Below are 25,596 nucleotides of genomic sequence, written 5' to 3'. Positions count from 1 at the left end.
CATTCAGAGGCCCTTAGGGACAGTTTCTTACTCCCTGATCCATCTGTTGCTTCTGCTCTGTAGTGAGTGGCTAAGAGCACAGGATCTGAGGTCAGACTGCCTGAAGGCGCTTAACCCTTCAGGTGCCTCTACTTGCTCTTCTGAGAATGGGGATAATCATACTTAATTCAAAGGGCCACAGTGGGTTATTGAGTAGGGGTTTAACAAAGAGTAGCTATTACTGTGGCACTGCTTCTTGTTTGTCCCCGTGGAGGGTGGCTTATTGAAGTGCACCTGTCCTACCTCTCTGAGGGCCTGAGGTCACGTGGCTGGCTCCTTTCCCGGGTGCATCCTCAGCACCTCACACGGTACCCGGCACATGGTGTGTTGCCGGCTGGGTTGGAAGTAACCAGGGGGCCTGTGTGTATTTCCAGGTCACACAGAATTTAGTGATTCTCATACTTAGGGTTGCTTCCTTTATTATTCACGTCAGTTACGTTTGCTAAAACCGCTGACAAGCTCACACCCTAACACGCGTGTCTGGCCTGGATCTAGATTAGATGGCTCAGCTATCGGCAAATGAATTGTAATCCTCATGTGAAATCGTGAAAAGAGATTTTTCTTCCTTTGTAGCCGCATCGAGCACCTCAAATCCCAAAATGACCTCCTGACCATAACGCTGGAGGAATGCAAAAGCAACGCCGAGAGGATGAGCATGCTGGTGGGAAAGTATGAGTCCAATGCCACGGCGCTGCGGCTGGCCCTGCAGTACAGGTATAGTACAGGTGTACAGGTGCAGTACAGGTACAGTACAGGTGTAGTACAGGTGCAGTACAGGTACAGTACAGGTATGGTACAGGTATAGGGAGATGCAGGCCCTGCATGCGCGTGCGCGAGGTGGGGGAGGGGTTTAATTTAGAAATGCATCCACAGTAACCTGCCTCAAAGTAGAAACCAGGCCTTTAGAACACATATGGAGGGGGTTGGACCAGCAAATACTAATGTGATACATACCGAAAATCCATTAGCACCGTGTGGCAATTAAGAAAATAAGAGTAATGAGTATGGTGTCGGAAAATTGAGGTGTTTCTGCTAGCATGTTCAACTTAAATATTATTTTCTTCAAGTAATATCACTCAAAATATTTTCATATTTATATATCCATTCGCTCTTTCCAGTCTTTTTTCATTGTCCTATATATTTTATATCATTATAAATCTAGGACATTCTGTTTCTTCAGTTTATGGTGGTTTTGTAATGTTGCTTAAGGGTCTACCTGCATTTTGAATGGCTGTATCCCCTGGATCAAGTTTATATATTGTTGTTTTGTTTACTCATTTCTCTAAAAGACATTTAGACTTTTGCAGACTTAGGATATTAAAAATAATTTTTTGTTGAATAATGTAATACAGATAATACCTTCATTCTTTTGAATATTTCCCTTGGAATAAAATCTCCAAAGCAGGAATTAATAGGTCAAAGGATATGAATATTTTTGTGGCTCTTCAGGCACTCTCCCAGTTTTTTCCCATAAAAACAAGCCAGTTTAAATGACTGCAGTTCATTCATCGGTAAGCAAGTGGTATATGAATGTTCCACTTTTTTTCAGCTTCATCAGCTTTGGAATTTATCTGTTTTTAAGTTACTATTTGTTTCATAGCTACAAAGCTGTGCATTATTGTTTTCAGGGGTTTATTTTATTAGTGGCGCCACTTAGGCATATTTGCCAAGATCCCAGAGTAGTGACCGTACTTTATTCTTAGCATTCTCTGAAAAGATCAATATGTTTTAAGAAACTTTAAGAAACTTCGTTCCTTCACAAAACAAAATCAAACCCCAAAACCTATGAGACCAGGGGCGCCTGGGTGGCTTAATCGGTTAAGCATCCGACTCTTGACCTCAGCTCAGGTCTTGATCTCAGGGTTGTGAGTTCAAGCCCCATGTTGGGCTCTACACTGGGCGTGGAGCCTACTTAAAAAAACAAAATACATGAGGGGCGCCTGGGTGGCTCAGTCATTAAGTGTCTGCCTTTGGCTTAGGTCATGATCCCAGGGTCCTGGAATCCGGCCCCGCATCAGGCTCCTTGCTCGGTAGGAGGCCTGCTTCTCCCTCTCTCTGCTGCTCCCCCTGCTTGTGTTCCCTCTCTTGCTGTCTCTCTGTCAAAATAAATAAAATCTTTAAAAAAAGAACAAAACACATGAGACCAAAGCTAGAGCACAGTCGTGCTAGTTTACAGACACACCAAAGCAAGCAGATAATCCACCTGCGATAACTCTTGAAACAGGCTGTTCTGCAGTCTGCCTTTGATCTGTGTGGATGAAGCAATGTCGCAGGATCTCTAACCTGAAAGATGGACTACCCATGAAAAGAGGAGCGGCCAACACCCGGGGCTAGTGATGGGGCCCTTTTCCTTATCTCTTAGTGAAAGAAGATGAAAGTGATACAATAGACAAACAGATGGTCTGTTGACTAAATGTTGAGTAAAGCAACATTTCCCCTGCTTAGCTGAGAGAAGCTAATCGGTTATTTGCTTAGCAGGGAAATTTCTGCACTGCCGGCATCTTGTCCTGGACTACTCAGGCATTACGCACACACTCTGCTTCCTGTGCTGACATGGGTCCCTGTGGGTCACACGTGGCAGTGGGGAAGGGGTCCCTCCTAGATCCTATACCTGGTGTGTCCAGTGATGACAGGCATGAAGAAGAGAGACTGATTTCTTCCTCTTAGAAATTCACATTTGTCAGAGATTTCGTAAGTGTTTCAAGGGGCAACTTTACAAGCATCTGACAGAACTTTCTGTGATGACGGACCTGTTACCTATCTGTGCTGTCTAGTATGGTAACTGCTAGCCACATGTGGCTCTTAAACATTCGATATATGGCTTTCACAACAGAGGAACTGAATTTTTCATTTAACTTAACTTAAATTCTTTTTACTTTAAATAGCCACATGTGGCTAGGGGCTACTACAGGTCTAGGTCAAAATAGTCTTCTTTCTGGGGCCTTCTTTCTTTCTACCAATTATTGTGTAACTATTTCTTGTGGCACAGTTTCAAGGGTTAGGAAGCTGGGAGTGACTTCTCTGGGTTGCATTCCAGCTCGGAGTCTCTTAGGAGGTCCTGCTCAAGCGGTCAGCCAGGGCTGTGTCATCTGAAACCTTAACCAGAGCTGGCTGATGTGCTTCTAGGAAGGCTTATTCACACAGCTGTTTGGTGGAGTCCTCAGTCCTTCACTCACTGTTGGCTGGAAGCCTTAGCTCCTCACCACATGGGTCTCTCCATGGGGCTGCTCGAGAGTCTTTAAGACGTGGCAGCTGGCCTTCTCTAGAGACGATGATCCAAGAGAGAAAGTGAAGGGGGAGAGAGAGAGAGAGAGAGAGAGAGAGAGTGACCAAGATGGAAGTCACGATGCTTTTAAATAACCTCATCTTGGAAGTGACATCCCATATCCTCTTCGTCGCATAGACCAACTCTGGTACAGTGCAGAAGGAGATAACACAAGGGTGCGGATACCAGCATATGGGATCAGTGGGGGCCATCGTGGAAGCTGGCTACCATAGGCATACTACCTTTCCTTTTTAGCCAGTTGTTAAAGAGGCATTAAACTTAACTCTCCCACTTTCATTGCTTCCCTTGTATTTTTCTGCATCCTAGTTCAAGTATGTATTTGTTTTTAGAGCGAGAGGACATGCACTTGGGTGCGAGTGGGGGTGGGGAGTGGCAGAAGGACAGGGAGAGAATCCCAGGCAGGCTCTACACGGGGCTCGATCTCACCACCCTGAGCCAAAATCAAGAGTTGGATGCTTAACAGACTGAGCCACCCAGGCACCCCTAGATCCTAGTTTAAAGTAAAAGTTTAAGTTAAGTAAAAAGGGGGGGGTGGGCAACATAGCAGAGCAGCAAGCCCTTGGCTTTATGCAGGAATATTTTCGGGTATTTCCTCACTTACATGGACAGCGAGGTTGGAGCTGCTTCCCTGGGGGCACAGTGCTGCCCTGAGGAGGCCCACCGTCCTCTGCCAGAACTGAGGGTACCCTGTGCTTCTGTCCCAGTGAGCAGTGCATAGAAGCCTACGAACTCCTCCTGGCACTGGCCGAGAGCGAGCAGAGCCTCATCCTGGGGCAGTTCCGGGCGGCCGGCGTGGGCTCCTCCCCTGGTGAGTGTGGCCCGAGTTCCTCCCTCCCTCTGCCTTCTCGTCCCCTGCAATGGTCCCCCCATTTCGCTGTTGGCATCGGAACACCTCCCGACGACACGAAATTCGCTTGTCAAGTGTGTTTTTCGTTTCTTCCTCATGACTGAGTGAGTAAATTGTTTATGTTGAATGCAGTAAGAACTGGAGTGGAAACAGAATTACGGGCAAGTTAAAACAAACAAGGCCTCTTAGGAAACATACTCTCCCGGGCCAACAGTAGGACCAGATGGAGCAGGAGGCCCACGGTTTGTGATGAAAGGGACCAACTTTCCCACAGCCTCTCTGGGATGCTGATTGTTAAGGGTCCCTTTGCTGCCCACGTGGCCTTTGTGGAGACTCGCTGCTTCCGTTGGCTGCCTGGCCTCAGGTTTGTTCTTTTGGGCGGTTTTGAGGCATGGGCTCCCCCTGTCTGGTCTCCAGGTGCCTTGTGAACACAGAGGAAGTGGTTTCTCACCCTGCTGTCCACTGCAGGGGGCTATCCCCGGAGCGCAGAGCCCAGCCCTGTGGGGGAACGGAGCGGTCCACTGACCCACTCGCCTCCCCCGCCCTGGGGGCATGTGTCCTGTTGGCCCGCTCTGTACCTCAGATCTGTACCGCCCCCTACAGTGACCCCTCAATTTTGAGTAACTGGAAGACGTATATAATTGAAAAAGACACAATTGTGTCATCCTGGTTAGCAGTATTTGCTAAAACTTGGCCTGTGCTTATGCTCTGGGCCTTAACTGTAGTGTGAGGAGGACACAGGAGAAATAGTGCTTAGGAGGGAAGAGAGATCAAGGGAGAGAGGTTGCCATAGCTCAGTGCCGAGGCCTGGATGCTCCCTCAGCCTCCGCTTTAGAACAGTAGCTTCTTTGGAGAAGCACCGACAGGTACACAGAAAACTGTTTAACTCCAGGGCCGAACCTGGGCAGGTGGGCAAACCAGGAGTCCCCGGCCACGGGCACCAGGCCATCTGCCAGGGACGGGCTTCTCGGCCAGGGCTGGGAACCTCCACTGGGGCCGCCCTTCCAGGAGGCATCTTGTGAAGAATGTCTGCATCAGGGCCCCTGCGGACTGCAGCCCCACCCCCCCACCCCCCCACCCCCGCTCTTCTCACCAGCTCCTGCCCCTCCCCCTCCCCTGGGGTCAAGCTTGGGCACTGACCACTCACAGGTGTTTCCTCCTTCAGTTTTGACCTGGACAAGAATCTAAGCAAATCTCAAGGAAAGGAAGTATCCTGAGCATTAATTTCCTGCTTCATATCTAAGTTATGAGGCAAAGGAGCAGGCCTCCGTTTGTATGGTGACCACCCTCCTCTCCCTCTCTCTCTCTCTCTCTCTCTCTCTTTTAAAACAGAATTAACATCCCGCCCCAGAAGTAGAAACTCTGCCAGCATTTCCATTAGAAACCTCATTTTTCAGGGTCTTTCCACTAAACCATAAAACTTTATACCTCATATTAAACAGATCCTAAAATGATCTGGCCAGCTGTCAAGTTTTTTTTTTTAAATATATGTATTAAGGAAAATGATCAATTAAAGGGGAAAAAAATCAGTCCTCTTATTTTCAGTTTGTATCATCAGACAATGTCTTTAAACCATCCTGCCCTGGAAAGGCACCTTTCATTAGGCTTGTCTCTACTTGGCGCAGTTTCTTGGTAGGAGCTGGAAGGGCTTATATAAATCTGCATTTAAAATACTTAAAATCAATAATGAAATGCTTTGCATTAACATAATCCTGGGTAGCTCATGATATATTTATAGAATGAGCCAGTCAGTATTACCATGCCTTCTTCAGCACAGAATTCGAAGAGCAGTCAGTTGGTGAGACAGATGTAAGATATACCTCGTTTGTGGAAGGAAGAAAGGACGGACTGATGGGAGAAAGGAAGGAAGAAAGTCAGACATGAAAGCTGTCAGAGACATGGCCGCAGGGGGCCCAGGGAAGCTCAGCCTGCAGGAAGGAGGCCCCCACACTTCTTCCCCACTCTCCGTAAAGCTGTGAGTTGGCTTACCTGGAGCAGCTCCCTGTTAAATCTCCCTTCCATTCCGCTGACGGCAGCGGTGGACCTGCCATTCTGCTGAGCAAGTACTGGTTGATGACATTACCCCCAGTACCAGCCCCGGTGGTTTTTTCTGTTTCTTGTTGATGGCACAGGCATTCGTTACACTCACTCTAGATGACTTAAACCAGTGGTTTTCAAACTGCTGTGGGAAGCTGGAGGAGTGTCTTAGGGCCTCAGCAGTGGGCTCAGAGGATGGGAGGACCCAGAGTGTATCACCCCCACACCTGTTCACATCAGCCGGTTCTGCATTTACCATTTTGGTGTCTTAGGCTTCGGCATATGGTTCCATTTGAAAGCATCTGGAAGACTAGGGATGTAGGCTGAGGAGGCAGCAAACTGGTGACTTGTTGGGCCAGTATGGTTTTTAGAACACAACAAGACCGTGAACATTTTCGACCAGAGAGTCGCCGTCTGGCTCTGTGTGGGTGCCAGCCACTCCTGAGGTCTCGCTCCAGCCCAGGTACCTGATTTCTGGAGGCATCGGGGCTCACCAGTGACAGTGTCCCAGCGGAGACAGGAAAGTCAGGGATAGCACTGCTACAGAAAAGACATTGCCGATCTCAAGTTCTCATTTTAACTCTTCGGTGTGTTTCTCTTGCCTACCCAAAGATCTAAGCAAAGCTCTGGATGTGTGCAGGGCACAGTTTGGTCCTCGTTCATGAGAAAGTGCCACCGCAGGAAAGAATGGCCAAGCGGTAGATTGCAACTGAGTGGGAGAAGTCAGGAGCCTGAATAATTAGAAAATCATAGCATGTTAGCGCTAGAGACAGACCTCAGAGATCGCCCTGCCAGCCCTTCATCGATAGGGTCCGTAGAGCCCAGAGCAGAGACATGCCTTGCTCCATATGGTCTCTAAGTGACGGCGCCCAGCCCCTGCACATGGGTCTCTTCACTGGCCGTCCACTGCTAGTTTCTCTCCCCACCGGGCCACCTCTGCCCTGAGTAACGAAGAACCGATGCTCCGGCCGCACTCCCAGGCTTGTCTCGTGTAGAACTGTGTTGATTAATCCTTTGGCCTCTTTGCAACATAGGAGACCAGTCAGGGGATGAGAACATCACTCAGATGCTCAGGCGCGCTCACGACTGCCGGAAGACAGCTGAGAATGCAGCCAAGGCCCTGCTCATGAAGCTGGACGGCAGCTGCGGGGGCGCCTTTGCTGTGGCCGGCTGCAGCGTGCAGCCCTGGGAGAGCCTGTCCTCCAACAGCCACACCAGGTAATTCTCGGCCCTCCTGCCACCAGATGGACGCGTGTCCATGTGTGGTCTGCTCACCAGGCTTGACATGTGGTGGCCCAGCTGCCGGAGACTGTGAGGCATGGATGAGGACAGCATTGTCCCCGTGCCTGTAGCCTGCTCTGTCCGGGGGGTCGGGGCATCAGCATGGCAGAGCTGGGAAGGGCCTGCCGTGGCCAGTGTGGGAACCACAGCCCAGAGAGAAGGGGACGTTTGCTTAAGAAGGTGGAACCTGAAGATGGAGCCTGAACCTCCCTTTCTGTCTGGTGCTCTCTCCCCCGCTTTGTTCTGGTCACCATTTCTTCATAGTTTTTGATTTCTGAGAGTATTTGGGGTAGCGTGAGGCCCATTTGCTACAAGCGGTCCCTAAGCACCCACGACCCGCACCGCATCCTATTTCCAGGCTCCGTTCTCTGCCCCCTCCTCCTCAGGCCTCTGTCCTTTGTAAGCTTTTCTTGGGCAATAGCTTCCTCTTTTCCCATCTCTTTTGCTCCGCAGAGTGATGCCAGATTCATAGCAGGTACTCAGCAGACGCTCAGTGACGAACCTGAGTTCAGGTTCTGTGTCTGTGAATCTAGAAAACTTCAGTGGGTACGTGAAAAAGATGGGGAGGAAAGCAGTGAAGACCTGGCTAAGCATAATTTGCTGAAGTTGTTGGATTCTTGCAGAAGGGGGGAGAGGGTCAGAATGAAGCCTCTGCCAGCGATCTTCTCATATCTTACCACCGAAGCCCTGAAACCATGAATGCCTTCCTTGTATATATCAGTTCTCGGTCTAGAAAGTACTTTGTTACAGATTTTCGTATGGTAGCCAAATCACAAAAGACAGGAAGGGTGACTTTACCCCATTCGCACAGGTGAGAAAGCCTCATCAGCTCAGAGATCTGTAAGTGACTTGGCTCAATAAGGTCTCACGGCTGATAGAGGGGAATCAGGACTGAGCCCCAGCACTTTGGCACCAAGCATATTATTCTTGCCACTACAACAGGTTGGATATCATGACGTTAAAAAACAGCGCCCACTTGCAGATCAAGGGACAAGAACCACATAAGGCTAGATGGAATCTCAAGAGCCAAAGGAGAAATACTGATGTTTCCTTGGTGCCTGAAAGCAACTTAACATTGTCATCTCTCTCTCAACTGGCAAGACCCAGCCATCTGCCTGAGTGCCTCCACTTACCTGCCCTGGACCCGGGGCCTCAGGAGAGGGGCCATTCCCAGAAACGGAGTTGGCCGGGTGCCCACCATCTCAAGGGAATTAGTTGCATTTGACTCCAGCGCACCAGTCGTCTTATTCAGTGAAACAGAGATTATAATGTATTTTTTTCTTAAAAACCACAGTCTTCTGCTTAACACAGAAAGCAGTTGCTCTTCTTAATGACTTTCCCAGATGGGTATGATCTGTAATTTCCTTGTTCGTTTAGAGTAGAAACGTAGTCCTCGTGTTGTCAGTGGTACTGTCCTGTGGAATTAGTGAGCAGGAGAAGCAAGTTGACGGGGAGTATATGCTGTTTCAGTGGCTTCTAAGGAACGTGTTACACATCTTGTGCTCACACCTCCCCACCCCCAAAATAATTTTGTTTTAATCCAAATCACAGACAGATTTGGAGTCTGTCAAAAGTAAGAACTCTCACCATCCATTTAGGGAAGATCCTGGTCTTGAACGCTTGTTAGAAATACCTTAATGTATAGGTGAGCCTTGATTCTGAGACAGCTTTCTCAGAGAAATTTCACTTTTTGGTGATATATCAACGCAGGGTGAGATCAATTCAGGACATGATCTTTATTTTTAAGGATGATCTCACAAAAGAATGGCCCTTGAACTGATTTCAGTCTCAAATGGGTCCTCCATCAAAGTACCAGGACTTTAATTCAGATTTCACTCCATTGTCCTTAAAAATCCATTTTCACCCTCCCACCCAAGTGCGAGTAGCCAGGGTGGGCACGAAAGCACCACACACAGACTGTTCGTGTGGCACACCACATTCTTTGGTCCTGACACAACCAGACTACTTGAAGCGACATGTGGGCTCTGAAAAAACGTCCCAAACCACCAACCCTTTCCATAATTACAATGACTAATTTTGTGTGTAAATCTTGCCATTCCAGCTCAGACATCCCCCCCATGTCACGTTTAGGGGAGAAAGAAATGAGAGTTTTCTGTGTCGGAGCTTTACATGGCTCCATAGCCCCCTTTCCTCCCACTGTCACCAGCTGGTGCAGAGAAACCTAATCAGAGTCCGCTGCTCCTCAGGGTCTCAGGAAAGGAACACTGAGTGTCAGGTCTCCAGATGCCTTTCTGGCAACGGACGAACGGCCCCTGATGACAGGAGGGTCATGATTCGGGAAAGGAGCAGCAGAAGAGCAGTTCCCAGCAAGGAGAATAAAAATGGTAGCCAGCCTATCAGCTGACTATTGGCAGGAGCCCAGAGACACTGCTGTTTCACTTTTGAAAAATTGAACCATAGCCTCATCAGGAGTTATCATTGTCTTAATGGACAGAGGAACTAGGTAATATTGACAGCCTGGATAGCTTTATCAGCCTCTCACAACAGAGAGGCCAGTGGACTAAATTGTTGAGGTGGGAATAGGGAATCCTTAATCAAGCCCACCCTTCCTGTCCAGCATCACAATTTCAGTTCATTCCATGGAAACACAGTCATCGATCTAAATCTACGGAAGGACATGCGGCCAAGACAGAATAAGCCTCAGCAGGTCTGCTCTAGTGGAGACTAGAGCTGCGTTCCTCCTGTCCCGCCGTTGGGTCGGGATCACGGTGAGCCATGGGAATCCGGTGATTGCGGGCTCGCGGGTGAGCCGCCGGGCACCTTCCGGGCGTCAGGGTTCCGCCTGGCTGACCATTCACCCCCAAAGTGGAATAAGGGCAGTGGAACTCAGGATGCCCACCTTTCACCTTTTAAGTTTGTCTTCTTAGGTGAAGTCTCACTGGAGCAGAAAGGAGGGTGGATGACAGTGGAACCCTGTCCTTTGAAGGGCTGGATGGGATTAGAATGGCCGGCCCATTAGGAAAGGCCGGGGCCACCACCATCGGCAAGCTTCGGGGAGTGAGAGACCAGATATGGCTGTGGTAACTGTAATCTTCACGTCCCTCTGAAGAAGGGAGTTGCTTTCTCATCCCAAGTGTCAGGAGAGTCCATCCAGAGTCCTTGGGATTAATGCTTAGAAGCGCTAGTAGATTCTAAAGTCCAGCGCAGACACATTCCCCAACATGACAGCATGGTGCTCAGGCCTGCTGCTCAAATGTCTTTGTCATTTATCTTTTAGGCTCTGTGAAAACTAGGTAGAGAGCTGAAATGCCTTTAAAAAACTACCTGATTTCAAAAGAATTACATGATCATTTTTTTTTAAGATTTTATTTATTTATTTGAGAGAGAGAGAAAGCATGAGCAGGGGGAGAGGCAGAGGGAGAAGCAGGCTCCCCACTGAGCAGGGAGCCCGATGCAGGGCTTGATCCCAGGACCCCAGGATCATGACCTGAGCTGAAGGCAGACTCTTAACCGACTGCAGCACCCAGGTGCCCCAGAATTACATGATCATTGTAGAACTAGATAATTAAAATCCAAGCATTATATCAAATTCTCCATGGGAGGACCCTCACACGGAAAGGACACTACAAACAGTTTGGGGTATATTTCCACAGATGTACCTGTCCATTTTTTCCTTTGTTTATGCCCTTGGCTGACCCTTTTTTTTTTTTCCATGTGGTATTCATATCTGTCAGTAGCTGCCCACTCACATTGGATGGCAGTCCATCATGTATTCAAGCGGCTTCCTCTTGTTGGACATTTCTACCCACCTTTTCACTATTAACCGTTAGAGCCACCGTCCTTGACCGCACACCTATCCTTCTTGTGTGCAATTTCTGTGGGAAACTCAAAGAAACAGAATTTGCTGGCCCAAAAACGATTGTTTCCAATATAAAATAGCCCTCCATATGTGATCAAGTTATTCTCCTCTTCCTCCACACCCTTGCTAAAACTGGGTAGTATAGATTTTTTCGATTTGGCTGATCTCTGGGCAAAAACCCTTAATACTTTGCTTTCTACCTCCTAATTGTTGATCTCTTGGTATGTTACCCGTGACTGAATGAGGAAAAGGTTAATGTTTGGTTGAGAGAGGTCTCATTTCCAACACTGTTATAAGGACACCTTTATAAATGGCTGTGGAAATAGAATGTTTCTCATTTTGCCTTTCAGCTAAGTTTTTGGGAGCTTTCTGGAACCAGGCAGGTTTTGAGGACTTCAGTTATCTGGCAACAGATTTTCCCTGTATTTTGTTAGATAATTTTTCTTCATATAACCTCTACTTCTCCTCCTAGAGAATTCTGATAACCATCCGAGAGAATATAGACCTAAAAGGTTAGGATTGTGTTTAGGTGTTTTTAGTCCTTGGTGACAATTGTCAGACGAGGCGGGGAGGTACCCACAGCCAACACTCCAAGATGCCGGCAGTTGACAAGGCCCACCTTCTGCTTGGAGGAATGGGGGCCACTTAGGAGTGGCTGACCCCCTCCTTCAAGTAAATTTAAAATGCTCAGCAAATCAGAAGGCCAGCCTGATGGCATTTTCCTTCTGAAAATGAGCTGCCCTGGTGGAAATGAAATCTTAATGGGGGCCAGGTAAGACATTGATAAAAACTCAGGGGAAAACCCATCTCTGGTTTTTGTGGCAAAGAAATGAAATGCCATTCTAGCTTTTTGCCATGACAAGATGAGGCTGCAGAGAAATGGGTTTTTCTTCTAAAAAGCAGGATGGGGAGTTGTCTTGAGGATGAGGCTGGGACGTGAAGAAAGGGGACAGAAGACCAGATATTTGAAACCCACAGCTGCTTAACTAAACCCAAGTCCATGTCCCCTTGTGGCCAGGGCAGGTGGGAGGGTACGATGTCCCAGGCAGCAGGCACTCCCCCTCCACCCCCTGGCTGTAGGCCACCCCACGTGCGGTGTGCCAGAAGATTCCTGGCACCTCATGGACGCGGAGCAAAGCCAGCAGGAGGGGGCTCCAGCAGAGCATCCGGGAAAGGAGAAACCCACGTGACCTGGCCCAGCTTACTGAAAAAACAGAGCAGAATGCAAAGATGGGCTGTTCCACCATTCTGGGGTGGGCTGGGGCTCTCCACCTGCAGCCCTCCCCGAAATTGCTCTCAGAGAACAGGCCTCCCACCCTGGAGACGAGGAGGACAGTGTGGACAGTGATTCATTCCCCCTTGACAGCCGAGACCATCCAGCATTCCAAGCTGGGAGAGCTAACGGATGACCTACCCCGGGGCCCCGCGGCCAGTGGCAGGCCCTCGGGAGACCAGCAGCGCCCTTGTTGGCTGCAGGAGGCAGAGGAGAGGCCAGAGGCTTCCCTGCCTTTCACACCGTCACAGTCCTATTCCACAGTGGAACATTAGGGCACAAAGCAGAATTGTTATTAACCTCCCTGATCCGCTCCCTGCTGGCTTCCCAGAAGGGAGGGAGGGAAGCCACAGGGGCTTCGGGGATGCAGTGCGTAGCTGGAAATCAAACTTCGCCCTGGTAAGAGCCTTTTAGAGTGCTGAGCGTCCCACAAGGGTCCATCTGGGGAGGGAGATCTTTTTTCTTTTTTGAAAACTATACCCATGGTAGAGACGGTGAGATAAAGGCCTCCTCCCTGCCCCCCCGGCCAGGTATCGGGGCTCAGACCCTCAGGGGTCTAGGACGCTCCAAAGCCTGTCAGCCTCTGCCCACCTGTGTTGGTGTTTCCTAGAACATTCTAGGTGGTTTCTCTAGTCCCGTTGAGCACTTGCTGTATTGCTTCTCCCTCAGCCTGGGTATCGTGCATGACCTGCTAGGTGGTTGTCATACCTAGAGGGAGCCCCTGAGCCTGTGCAAGGAGGTACTGGGAAGGGCACAGAGGTTTCTCCAACTCCCCCAGAACGAGTGCTGCACTAGCTGGCCTTGCCTGCTTCGGGACCCATCGTCTCCCTTCCAACAGCCTGGTGAGAGGGGAATTATTCGGATTCCCACTTTATTGCAGCCTGGGAATGTTGGGTCATTTACTCTGGACCATAAAGCTAGGCAGTGGTAGAGGAAGAACATTTACCCAGGTCTGTCTGATGTTAGAGGTGTGCTCATAATCACTGGCACTTGCCAGATCAGCCCAAGAGTGTATGGCCTCTCCCTAGAGATTTTGGCGGGGAGGAGGCGGGGGTGGATCCCGTTACCTCACAGGCTACCATGCAAATGCCCACCTGTCTTATGGGGTAGACCAGTTGTTCTCAAACCTGGCTGTGCCTCAGAATGATGGGGAGGGTACATTTAAATGCAGATTGCTGGGCCCCACTCCCAGAGTCCCCCATTCTAGAGGTCTTGGGCCTGGGAATGTGCATTCTTCGCAAGTTCCCAGGCGATGCTGCTACAGCTAGCCCAGCAACGACTGACAGCCACTGGGGTACACCAGTCCTGCTAAATGGAAGTCTGCCCAAATAGTATCATTTTAGTGCCTGCAGAATAATTACAGAACTCTAGCTTCTAGTGCTCTTCGAAATTTAAGTGAAAGAGAACAAAGGGTACTTCGAGTGTAAGTGTTCTATTTCTTTAAAAAAAAAAAAAAGTAGTCCAAAGAAAATATGTCATAAAACTCATCTGGGTGGTAGGTACGTGGGTATTGGTTCATCTCCGTGTTTTTCTACACGTTTAAAATTTTTCAAAACAATTTTTAACGTAAGGAAGGACGGGGGTTGTAAAGTAAGCCTCCGGTCGGGAGCCCCAGCTCCCCGGGAGAGGATTTCATACTTGAAGCCCCCTCCTGGCTCCCTGGAAGAGAGATGTTAATGCTGTCCCGCGCCACGTGGTGCGGACACCCGCGCCTGCGAGCGCAGCCCCACTCTCAGCCCTGTGGCATGCTGTGCCAACAATGCCGCGCTGCGGTTGGCTTTTGTCTTGTTGCTCATTTGTCTGTGGGACATTGAGACGTCTGTCCCTCCACGTCCGTGTTGACGGTCCGCGGAGGTGAGTGCTGAGTCCTACTTGAATGGTTTTGTTCCAGGCATGCCTACCCGCCCCCCAGCTCCCTTCCACCCCCCGGGCTGGGGGCGGGCAGTGCTTTACTGCAGAGCACAGAGATGCTGAGGGAGGGACCTTGTTCCAGAGAAGTCCCCCGAGCTCAGAAGTCCCACCAGCCTCCCCAGCGCCCTCTGCTGGGGCTACTGTTAGCTTGTTCGCTTCGCCTGAGCTGCTTCATTTCTTTATGAAACTGGCACCTGAAGTGTTCCAACCAGAGGGTGCTGCTGCTTCTCCCTTCTCGTCCTTTTTAAAATGCAGCCTGAGAAAACACAGGAATGGTGATTGATCAGCATAACTGTATCCTCCTTCCTGCACTCCAAGCTTCCACCATCTCTTACCGGGATTGTCGAGATAGCCCAGAAGGGGTCTCCCTGCCTCTGCCCTTGCCTCCCTGCATCTCTCCTCAGCCCAGTAGCCAGAGGGAGCCTATCAAGGGGTAAGGCAGATCACATCACCCCTGTTACAAACCCTCCAGTGGCTTCCGTTCTAATTCTAGAGAAAAAGACACAACCCTTATAAAACCCGACATGACCTGGCTCCCTGCCCCCCCCGCGCCCCCCCCAACACCCTCCTCTCTGACCTCTCCCCTCTCCCTCTCCCTTAACTGACTCTGACTCAGCCACAGTCTCATTCGTGCTGGCCACGCTCACTGCCTCAGGGCCTTTGCATTCGCTGTGTCCTCTGCCTGGATCACTCTTCCTCCAAATTTTGTTGCAAAAAATAATCCCATCTTCTCTTTGTGCTCCCCATAACTGCTTCATTTTTCTCCGCAGTACTTCTCACTGTCTGATGTACTGTGTATTTTACTTGTTTGCCTCCCCTATTAGAATGAGTTCCATGAGAGCGGAGATTTTTCTAGGGCCTAGAAGAGTACCTCATAGTGGCCCTCCAGTATCACTTAATTGAATGATAACTACATTTATTGAGTGCTTACTGCATGCTAGGCACTGTTCTAAACACTACAGATGAGGAAGTAGGCCCAGGGAGGTTGAGTCATGCTACCTGTAAATCTACCAAGTGGTGAAGATGCTTGGGTTACAGGTCAAGGTAGCACCTCTGTATTAGGGTTCTCCAGAGAAACAAGACCAATAGGGGTAGAGGTGGTGGTATGTATATATAGGAAAAGAGTGACTAATTTTAAGGAATTGGCTCATACGATTATGGGGACTGGCAAGTCCTAAATCTACAGGGCAGGCACACTGGCTGGAGACCCAAGGAAGGCTTGATGTAGCAGTCTTGAATCTGAAGGCTGTCCGGAGGCAGAATTTCTTTTTTGGGGGACCTCAGTCTTTTCTCTTAAGGCTTTCAACTGATTGGACGAGACCTACCTATATCCTGGAAGGTAGTCTGCTTTACTTAGCATCTGATTTAAGTGTTAATCACATCTCAGGGCGCCTCGGTGGCTCAGTTGCTTGAGCATCCGACTCTTGATTTTGGCTCAGGTCATGATCTCAGGGTCATGGGATCAAGCCCTGCGTCAGGCTCCTTGCTCAGCAGGGAGACTGCTGGAGACTCTCCCTCTCCCTCTGTCCCCCCCCCCCCACACTCACTCACTCACGCTCTCTTAAATAAATAAATAAATAAATGTTAATTACAGCTTTAAAAAAAATACTTTCACAGTGACATCTAGATGGGTGTTTGGCCAAGCACCTGGGCACTGTAGCCCAGCCCCATTGCCGCATGAAATGAACCATCAGAACCTGTAAGGAGGTGTTGTATGTTGGCCAGGCTGATCTTGCTCCCTTCCTCTGCAAGGTACATCCTACCTGTCCTGATGGGGTGAAGAGGGTGGGGTGGGAGAGCAGCCCCAGTCTGTGGTGCTCAGGAACTTGCAGTCCTAGCGGGAGTTCTCTGACTCGAAGATCACCCAAGCCCTAGGATGTTGTCTTCCTCCTGTGCACAGTCAGCTGAGTGGTGGAGCTCCAGCTCATCCCCTCTCCTCACCCTTGTGTCCGCAGAAGCCCTGTCTTTTAGGTAATGCGTCACACGCAAGAGTGGAATGGCCCTTGGTCACACCTAGGTTATGGGGCAATTGCATCTGCTGAGTTGGGGTCCCGGGCCTGTTACCCCTGTTCCAGGGTGAGGTGAGGAGGGCAGGCCTGGGCCCCCAGCAGCCAGCAGCCTGTGGAGACCACTCGTTGCTCCTGGCCCAGCTTCTAGCACCGGGAGGCTTGGGAGGATGGGGCTGAGGAATGAGAAGATGGTGGCCCAAGTCCAAGTGTACCAGTGTCCAGTCTCATGACCCGGCAAGCCGCCTAACGTCCCTGAGCCTCCGTCACCAAATCTGTGATGAGATGATAATGTCAACCTGGCCTGTTTTGATGAGAGTTCAGTGGGCCCCTGCTTGTTTTTGTGCCATCTTTCCAAGGCCAGAGCCTTGAGGGCTGTGTCAAGTGTTGGTGGGTCCAGTGTAGGTCCAGAGAAACTGGATCCACACCGGCCTCAACTGCTTGAGGACTGCCAGGGTGCAGTGGGCCTCATTCTGAGCCAGTGGGGGCAGCCTGCCCACTGCTGGGAAAAGTGCCCTCTTAAGAGCCAGAGCCTCAAGTTTCCTGGCGGGGCTCACCCTTGCGTGGTGGCCTGGGTCATACAGAAACCTTCAGGGGCCGCCATGTTCTCAGGGTTCATCCTAAGTGCTCCTCAGGTGTGGCAGTTGTCCCCATTCAGCACGGGCCTCCCAGGGCCCCACGGGCAGACCTGAGTCCCTGTGGTGGACAGTATAGTCAGCCGCGACGCAGGAGGAATGGCGGGGGTGGGGGCGGGATGGGGGGGTGCCCTGCTTCCGAGGTTGTCACGGCAGCAGCACACGTGGGGGGGCTTATTGCGTGGTACCCCTCTCCCCCTCTTCCACCACACCCTCCCGCTCCTGCCCCGAGGGGACGTGTTTGCACAGGCGAATAGGTTCATGTACACACACGTGTCAGGGCATCACACCATAGGTATTTCGTTCTTCAACTTTGTTCCTTCACATGCTCCTTTTTTGTAAGTCCGGCCCACATGTGCGCCTGTTTTGTAATCAAATACCACTTTTGTCCAATTTCTCTGTTTACAATGGTTCCACCGTGTCCTAAATTATTACTGTGATGTCCATATAGCTTCCCCCCTTTGGGAATGTACCATAATTAACTACATCTGCTGTGCCACAAAGCGTCTATCTTGTTGCTTCTGTGGGGTTATTTCCTTAGAATTCATTTTTAGGGTCCACATGTTGTGGTAAAGGGGGTCATAAGCATTTCTGTTATTCTTCAGACTGATGTCTCTCCTCAAAGGGGCTATCAGTGTCCCACGGCACGAAGAATGCTTTTCTCTTCTGGCGGTGCGCAGGAGGGGTTACCGCGGGCCGCTGCTGGGGAGACGGGGGGGGGGGGGGCGGCTGGGAAGGCGTCAGGAACAGGACCCGCTCACGGTGGCTGGAACCGCGAGAGGGTTTCTCCGCCTCCTCAGCACAACTAGCTCCACGGCCAGCAGCTGTGACACGGAGTTCACCAAAGAAGACGAGCAGAGGCTGAAGGATTACATCCAGCAGCTCCGGAATGACAGGGCCGCAGTCAAGCTGACCATGCTGGAGCTGGAGAGCATCCACATCGACCCCCTCAGCTACGACGTGAAGCCCCGCGGGGACAGCCAGCGGCTGGATCTGGAAAACGCCGTGCTGATGCAGGAGCTGATGGCCATGAAGGTAGCGTGGGGGTGGGGCCCGACGCAGCCCTGGGCCCGTGCACTGCCGTGTCCTCACGGGGAGACGGGAGAAGGCCCTCTGACAGCAGGTCAGCGATGATGACCAGTCGACCCCGTCTGGGTTCAGTCACCTCCCGCTGGAGGACAGCCAGAGCCTCATTTGTAGATAGGACTAGTTTCAGTGTGTCGGGGGTCCCGGGGGCTGGACATGACCCCGGAGGGGTGTCTCAGCTCCGCTCTGGTAACACCTCATTCTCCACGAGAAGCCAGATCAGATCCCCAGAGTGGGGAGCAGCCCCTGTCCCCGGAAAAGGACCTCTCCTCTCTAGGAGCTTAAGGTGCTTCCGGGGTGGATGCTGATGTTAATGGGGAGTAGGGGAGGGCGGGGTGCGGAAAGGTGCAGCACTTGGACTGGAGCCCCGGTGTCCTGATGCCCTTTTCCCTGCTGTGCCATGGGGAGCCCGCGGGGGTCCTGACGCCCTCCAGGGAAGTTGACCAGTGCCGTTCACAGCCGTGTTTCCTGATGAGATCTGGGGTTGCTCACTGGCCGACAGGCTGAATTCTCTGCTGGCATCTGGAAACTTGGGGCGTGGGGGAGCTTTCTTGGACAGCTAGTGCCCGTCATCGGGGAGTGGTTACACTGCCATCCCTTCCGCAGGACGCACTTTTGCATGGCTCTGGCCAGGGGCGCTAAGCACGGGGCCTTCCTCTGCCGAGTGCTTTCTCAAGACAGCAATATCTGCTCTGGGTTCCCAGCTCCCGCTGAGAGCTCCTCAGACCCTTGGAATTTCCTGAGCTTTTTTATGCTAATGAGACCACTCCTGGTTTGGTGGGGGCCGAAACCAGCACTGGGGCTGTCCCTGGAAGAATGGAGCCTGTGATTATAGGGTGGGACTTTGAGCCCCTTGACCTCCAGGGAGGGGAGGAGGGCCACAGATTGAGTTCCCTGTGTGGCCAGTGATTTCCTCCACTGTGCCCAGTAATGAAACCCCAGTAAGATCCCTGGGCACCAAGGCTCAGGAAAGATCTGCATGCAGCGCTCTTCCAGGGCCCCCGTGTGCACCCCCTGTGGTAAAACCCTAATCCTAAGTACAGCGCACTCCTGAGCCGAGCGAGTCGTTGATTCCGAGTGGGTTGTGCACGCCCCTGAGTTGGTGAGAAGTGCAAGTGGCCCGGGGACCCCCCACCCCAATACTCGTGGCTGGTGTTGGAAGTGAAGGCAGGTTTGGAGGGGACTGTCCTTACCTGTGGGGTCTGCGAGAACCCAGCAGGTTCAGGCCAGAGTGTGTTGGATTGTGTGCACCCAGCTGGAGTGGAAACAGAATAATCACTTGCCAGGAGCATGGTCCTGCAGGGCTGCAACCAGCCTTCAGCAGGCCTGGGGCAGAGGTGGGCACTTGTAAGGCCTGCTCCTGCAGGTCCGGGCCCCCTAATGTGGGGAGTAGGAGCTGGGAGCCATGTCCCCAAGCCTGCTCTCCAAACTCCACTCTCCTGTGCACAAAGGCCTGATTTGCACAGCCTTGGATTCTGCAGTGTCTCTGGACCCCAGGTGTTGAGACACGAGGGGCTCTCAGGGACAGAAGCCAGCTTAGGAACCAGAGGCAGGTCCGTTGGGCCAGGTGGTCGAGGAAGTGCTGCATCAGTAGCTCGTAAGTGGTGTCTCCTGTTGGAACCAGCACTGTCCCTGCAAGAGAGCAGGCCCCTCTCTCCTTAACTCACCTCTGGAAAGAGGAGCTGCCAGCATGGTCAACCCAACACACTCGGGTCACTTGCTCAATGTGTCCCTGTCCTTGGCGGCTGCTCAGTCTTGAGTCTGGCTGAATCCTGGGAAGACTTTGGGCAGTGACAGCAGATTAGGAATCAGCACTTTGCTTCCAAGCTGGCTTATCGTGTCCCACTCACTCAGCTCTGACCCTGACTTCTTTTCCCTCTGGGGACTCCTCACACAACCGTGGCTGATTTCTCCTCTCAGGGCCCATGAGCCGGGCATTGGGTCCATCATCACAGTGCCTTTTCCCCCAGTCAGGAGACCTGTTTGTGGGCCTTTGCACCCTGCAGCATGAGCTGTGAGGCTGCCCTTTTGTGATGTGTTCCATCATCATGTTTCATTTGGCCAAAGACTAAGGATTTCCTTTTTATAGTCAAGCCAGCATGTGTGATAAATTCCCGGTTACTCTGGCCAGGAAAGACATTTTTGGTGGAATAAAATATTCCCTTTGCTATTGAAAACAAAATATGTATATATCATAGAAATTGTCTAAAAGAGCAGAAATGGGGCATCCGGGTGGCTCAATCCGTTAAGCTTCCGACTTTTGATTTTGCCTCGGGTCGTGATCTCAGGGTTGTGAGATCGAGCCCTGCATCGGGCTCTCTGCTGGGCGTGGAGCCTGCTTAAGATTCTCTCTCTCCCTCTCCCCTCTTCTTCCTCTCTCTCTCTCTCTCTCTCTCTCTCAAATAAAATTAAAAAAATGAACAGAAATTACGAAAAGCTGGGAGAGAACCCATAATATGAGCCAGAGGCAGCCATTGCTGGTGTTCCGGCTTCGGTCCCTTCCTGTGAGGTTTCTGAAGGATAAACATCCGAGTCCTCTCCCTTTCCCTACACAGTGTGCTCACGGGGATGTGCGCACCCATTCCAAACCCACAAGCAGCACGTTATATTGGATTTCACCATTTCATTCTAGGATACAGTTGCGGAGAAACTCAAGTTTTCTGGGTTTTTCACTTCTTGTACATGATCTTTAGTAAACACCTTTTCATTTCTAGATGATCTACCTTGGTTCCTTTTCAAATCCAATCTTCTTTTTTGACTATCCTATCCTTCCATTATGACCCTTCTTCCTCTCTTCATTTTAAATATTTATTTTCTAGTGTTTCATCTGTTATCTGTGGTTCTCGTAAATGCTGATTCTGTCTCACGTGATTTGTTTTCCATTTTCTCTTTGTTTGGGTTGAGGGGAGGGCATGCATACCAGCTCATCTTTGGTGGAGATTGTGTCTTCTACGGAGTCTTGTGGGTCCTGGGTTGTAGACGTCCCTACAGAGTGGTTCTGTGCATGGATCTGTTGGGACCCATGACCCGGCTCATGGGCCCTGAGAGGAGAAATCAGCCACGGTTGCGTGAGGAGTCCCCAGAGGGAAAAGAAGTCAGGGTCAGAGCTGAGTGAGTGGGACACGATAAGCCAGCTTGGAAGCAAAGTGCTTCCAAGGTCAGAGGTTTAGGGCTAGTTTCTGTTACATTCTTGGCTTAGATTCCTGTTTCACATCTACATATGACAAGTATGTGGCTCTGATTCCTCAAAAGAGGCTCTTTTCACTTTTCCCACCCAGACCCTGATGGCTAAGTTTCCTCACCACATCTCCAAAAAGGAAATCTTCTAGTCTTTTACTCTAGGCAGCACTTTGAGAGTCCTGGCCCATGTAGGGGGTCTCTGTTCTGGCTCTCTGCCCTGCCCTTAGCACAGGTGCCAGAAGCCCAGGTCCTAGGGCCTCCATATTGGTCTGAAACCTCTGTTGGCCTGTATCATGGCCACCTTGCCTTTCTTCTTGGGCAGAGTTCCTTCTTCATTTCTGGCACCCATGGATTCATCTCTCCTTCTTTCAAGCTTGCATTTATGTTTGTTCTGGGTGTGACTGGCCCCATTAGCTCAGTATGCAGTGTTGCCAGAACCTTCAGAATCCTGCTTCTGATGGCAAAAGATGAGAAGGCTTCAGCTGTGAGGTGCCAAGGGAGGATTGAATATGTGGGTTGGGGCCATGGAAAATGGAGAAGGTAATGGGAATTGGAAGGGAGCTAGTCAGACCCAGCCTCGTGTGGACGACCCTCCTTCACAACCTCTTTGACTGATGGAGCATGGCCGATGCATGCCAGAAACCTGGTTTTCAACAGAGATAGGTGTGCCCATTGAGGGGGTGCCTGGAGTGGTGGTGGGGGCGGGGTGTGTTCCAGTTGTTTGAAAGGTTTTTCTTACAGTGAACCAAAATCTGTTTGCCTGTAACTCCCCTTCATTTATCTCTGTCCCGGTCCATAGAGTGACAAAGCCCATGGCTTTGTCCACACATCAGTCCTTCAGCTGGCGGAGACAGCTGGCTTGTCTCCTCCCGGTCATCTTGTCCAGGCTGTGAAGGGGTAACTCCACCGCAGGCATGCGGCTCACAGCCTCGGACACCCTCGTCGCTGGCCTGCTTTCCCATGCCTGGGCCTGCTCCCACAGCGTGGGTGCCTCGCACCCTCTGTGCTCCGCAGGAGGAGATGGCCGAGCTGAAGGCCCAGCTCTACCTCCTGGAGAAGGAGAAGAAGGCCCTGGAGCTGAAGCTGAGCACGCGGGAGGCCCAGGAGCAGGCCTACCTGGTGCACATCGAGCACCTGAAGTCCGAGGTGGAGGAACAGAAGGAGCAGTGCACGCGGTCCCTGAGCTCCACCAGCAGCGGCGGCAAGGACAAGCCCGGCAAGGTAGGAGCAGGGCTGCGGGGGACCCCCCAGCCCCAGCCTTACTGCCCACCCAGTCTCCACCGCCCCCTCCCTGCCCCACAGCCTCAGTTTCCTTATTTGCATGGGAACTGCAAGCCTTTCCAGAGATCTTAAAGAAGGTAACATTTTGAGAGCAAAGAAACCAAATCCACTTTTTAAAAAAAACTGCACTTTAGGTACTAGTTACAGCATTTTCCCATGCCACAGTCTGATCAGGGGAGGGATCGGTGCTGTCGCCCAGGGCTCTGACACCGGGCTGCCTCCTTGGCTCCCCCGCCTGGCACAGCAACCATCGCCTGTGGCCTCTCGGTCACATCTGCACTGATCGTTGCATTTGTTGGCTTCCTATAAATCTCAGCGCTGAGGAAGGAGCAGGCAACCCCATTTACATGAGGGAAACGAGGCTCACAAGCGAGGGGGTCTCGCAGCTAATAAATGGCAGCATCAGGATTTAAACCGAATTTGACTAATGGCCCTCCTCCCCTCATCCGTGTTGCCACCTCAGCTTCTGTTGGCATTTCTGCTGTCGGGGAAGGGGGGAAGCAGGAAGCCGCTGAGGCAGAGGAAGAGGAAGGCAGGCCCCGGCTCACACATAGGATGTCACAGAGCGTGGGCTGACAGGTGATATCATCTGGCAAACTCACAACTCCCATGAGCCCAGAAGTCTTTTTCTCTAGAATCCAAGCTCATTCCATCATACTGTATCTCAGAATTATTCCAGATATTGCACGGGAGGAAAAAAATACTCCAGACCCTAAAGAATTACATGCCTCATGCCAGGGTACTGAAGTTCTTTGTTCTGCATTGTACTTTCCGTTCCTAATAAATGCTACCGGGGGAGGACGTGCACCCGTCTGGGCCTAGGAGAGGTCACCGGGAGAGGCCCTGTGAAACCATCTGCCCACTGCCTGTGGAGTGGAGTCTGGGTGGACAGCAGCCTACAAAGAGTTTCATGTGATAATATCTGGGGCTCAAGAAAATGGGGTCTCCCCTTCCACGCCAACACCTTAAAAATCCTTGTACAGCCGTTTGAGTCTGTTACCAGTCACTCTGGGACAGAGCTGAGAGAGCGCCGGCGTTCGCCAGTGTGCTCCTAGGGTGTGGTGGAAACGGACCTACCAGGTTCTTGCCAGAAGGCCCGCGAGCTGAGCATTTCCCCCAGTTCTTGGTGTTTATTTTGACTGAGGGAGACACTGTGTTGTGTGGAATGGCTTCGAAGTACAGAAATCTAAGGGAAAAGGCCAGATGTCTTTATTTTTAATTTTTTTTTTTTTACCTTCAAGTAAGAGGCTTTATAAAAGTACCTTGTGTTTAGGTAATGAAATTATTGTAAGCTGATTATCTTGTCTTTCAAATATCAGATCCATTTACTATTTCAATGCACTCTCCCTTCTGGGCTGTTCATTTAGCCTTGTTGGTCGGTAGATGAGGCGGACAGTCCGTAGGAGGGGTCGCCAAACTCTGAAGAAGCCACAAGTCATTATCTTACGGTCTTCAGGTCACACAGACTCCTCTGCGAGTACGGAACCGGGCCGTTCTAGAACTGTAGTGTGAAAGCAGACACAGTGTAGACACAAAGGGGTGTGGGCTGTGTTCTAATAACACTTCCTTCACGGACACTGAAATTTCATATAATGTGTACACATCATGAAATAGTCTTTTCTTCATGAGTTTTAAAAATAGAAGACAGTGCTTAGCCTGCAGGCCTTTATAGAAACAGGTGGCAGGCAAGGCTGGGAGCTAGCGCATCCACCCTGGCTCCACAGGGTGGGTGCTGTGCTTGCTCTAAAGCTTCCCTCCAGGCAGCAGGCTGCATCCCGAGTGTGATCCGGTCCGCCTTCGGGTTTTGCAGCTGCTGTCTGTATGCAACAGACACTACTGCACATGTTCACGGAGAGGCACCGGGTGGGACAGAGCCGCCCCTGTCTTTAAGGACTCTTAGGAAATGTCATCATGTGGGAGCTGATACACAGCGTAGTGGAATCTCAGCGGATCCTAGGGGCTGGCATTGCGGGCCTGGATCTGCAGGCAGAGAGGTGTCGGGAGGCTGGCAGGGCTGCTGTGGCAGGACCCCCCGGGTGTGGTCCTGCGCTGGAGGGGGCTGATGGAGACCCTGTGCCCTCCTGTCATCTGGACTGGGGCACTCACTTCGTACATCCCATCGCGATACACCTTTCCGCTGACATTCTGTCCCCTGCGACAGGCCGCGGGCTTTTTGGTCTCAAGTGTGGGTTGTGGTGGACTGTAGGAGTCTGCTGAGCAGGCGGTCAGATGAGCGCCTCCCGGGCCCCCGGTTCCGCAGCACAGCTTCTGCCCTCCGTCTGCTCAGAGGGGCACGAGGGCTGCTGTACAAGGATCCGAGCTCAGTTTAGGACTTACGAGTTCGGGCCCTCATGCTGCCTCATCTGTAAAAGGAGAGGATTGGATTTACATGACATCAAAATTCCTGTCTGAGGGTCACAACTGAAACTAATGGTCAACTAACTTCAATTAAAAAGGGGGGCGGTCGTCTGTGGCTCAGTCCGTTAAGCGTCTGACTTGATTTGGGGTCAGGTCATGATCTCAGGGTGGTGAGATGGAGGCCTGCTGGAAGCCCTGTGTCAGGCTCCACCTGCACCCACCTCTCTCTCTCTCTCTCTCTCTCTCTCTCTCTCTCTCTCTCTCTCACACACACACACACACACACATACACACACAGAGGGTGCACATCTGTCTTCCTTTTTTCCTGGGTTTTCTAGATGATTATACTGTACCCACTAAAGCTCCTAAATCTAGAGAAGATTGGTTTTCTCCCAGGAAGTGGGTTGGGAGAGGGGCAAGGAAACTCAGGTGCATTTCCCACTTGTCTTTTATGAATCACAAGAGGCTTAACCCAGTGGTGAAGAGCGCAGATGTGTAGCCAGCTGACCTAGGTTTGAATCCTGATACCACCCTGTCCTAGCTGATGGCTCAGGGC

At 51.1% G+C, this 25,596-nt stretch overlaps 1 protein-coding gene across 4 annotated transcripts in view; it reads left to right on the top strand.

The window, feature by feature from the left end:
• The window catches only part of MCC (MCC regulator of WNT signaling pathway), a 387,205-nt gene that overhangs the window by 345,843 nt on the left and 15,766 nt on the right, over window positions 1–25,596 (top strand). For all 4 annotated transcript variants that reach the window (XM_025866893.2, XM_073889303.1, XM_025866894.2 and 1 more), the window contains 5 exons: window positions 613–753; window positions 4,030–4,133; window positions 7,244–7,427; window positions 17,936–18,170; window positions 22,416–22,622. In XM_025866893.2, coding sequence (XP_025722678.1) covers window positions 613–753; window positions 4,030–4,133; window positions 7,244–7,427; window positions 17,936–18,170; window positions 22,416–22,622 — 871 coding nt within the window. The remainder of the gene's footprint in view (window positions 1–612; window positions 754–4,029; window positions 4,134–7,243; window positions 7,428–17,935; window positions 18,171–22,415; window positions 22,623–25,596) is intronic.

Source organism: Callorhinus ursinus, unplaced genomic scaffold (genome assembly GCF_003265705.2).
Source record: "Callorhinus ursinus isolate GAN/ISIS: 27379988/994484 unplaced genomic scaffold, GSC_fseal_2.0 scaffold3, whole genome shotgun sequence".
Classification (NCBI taxonomy): domain Eukaryota; kingdom Metazoa; phylum Chordata; class Mammalia; order Carnivora; family Otariidae; genus Callorhinus; species Callorhinus ursinus.
The sequence above is the reverse complement of the archived record's forward strand: the minus strand, read 5'-3'. Positions and strand labels throughout refer to the sequence as shown.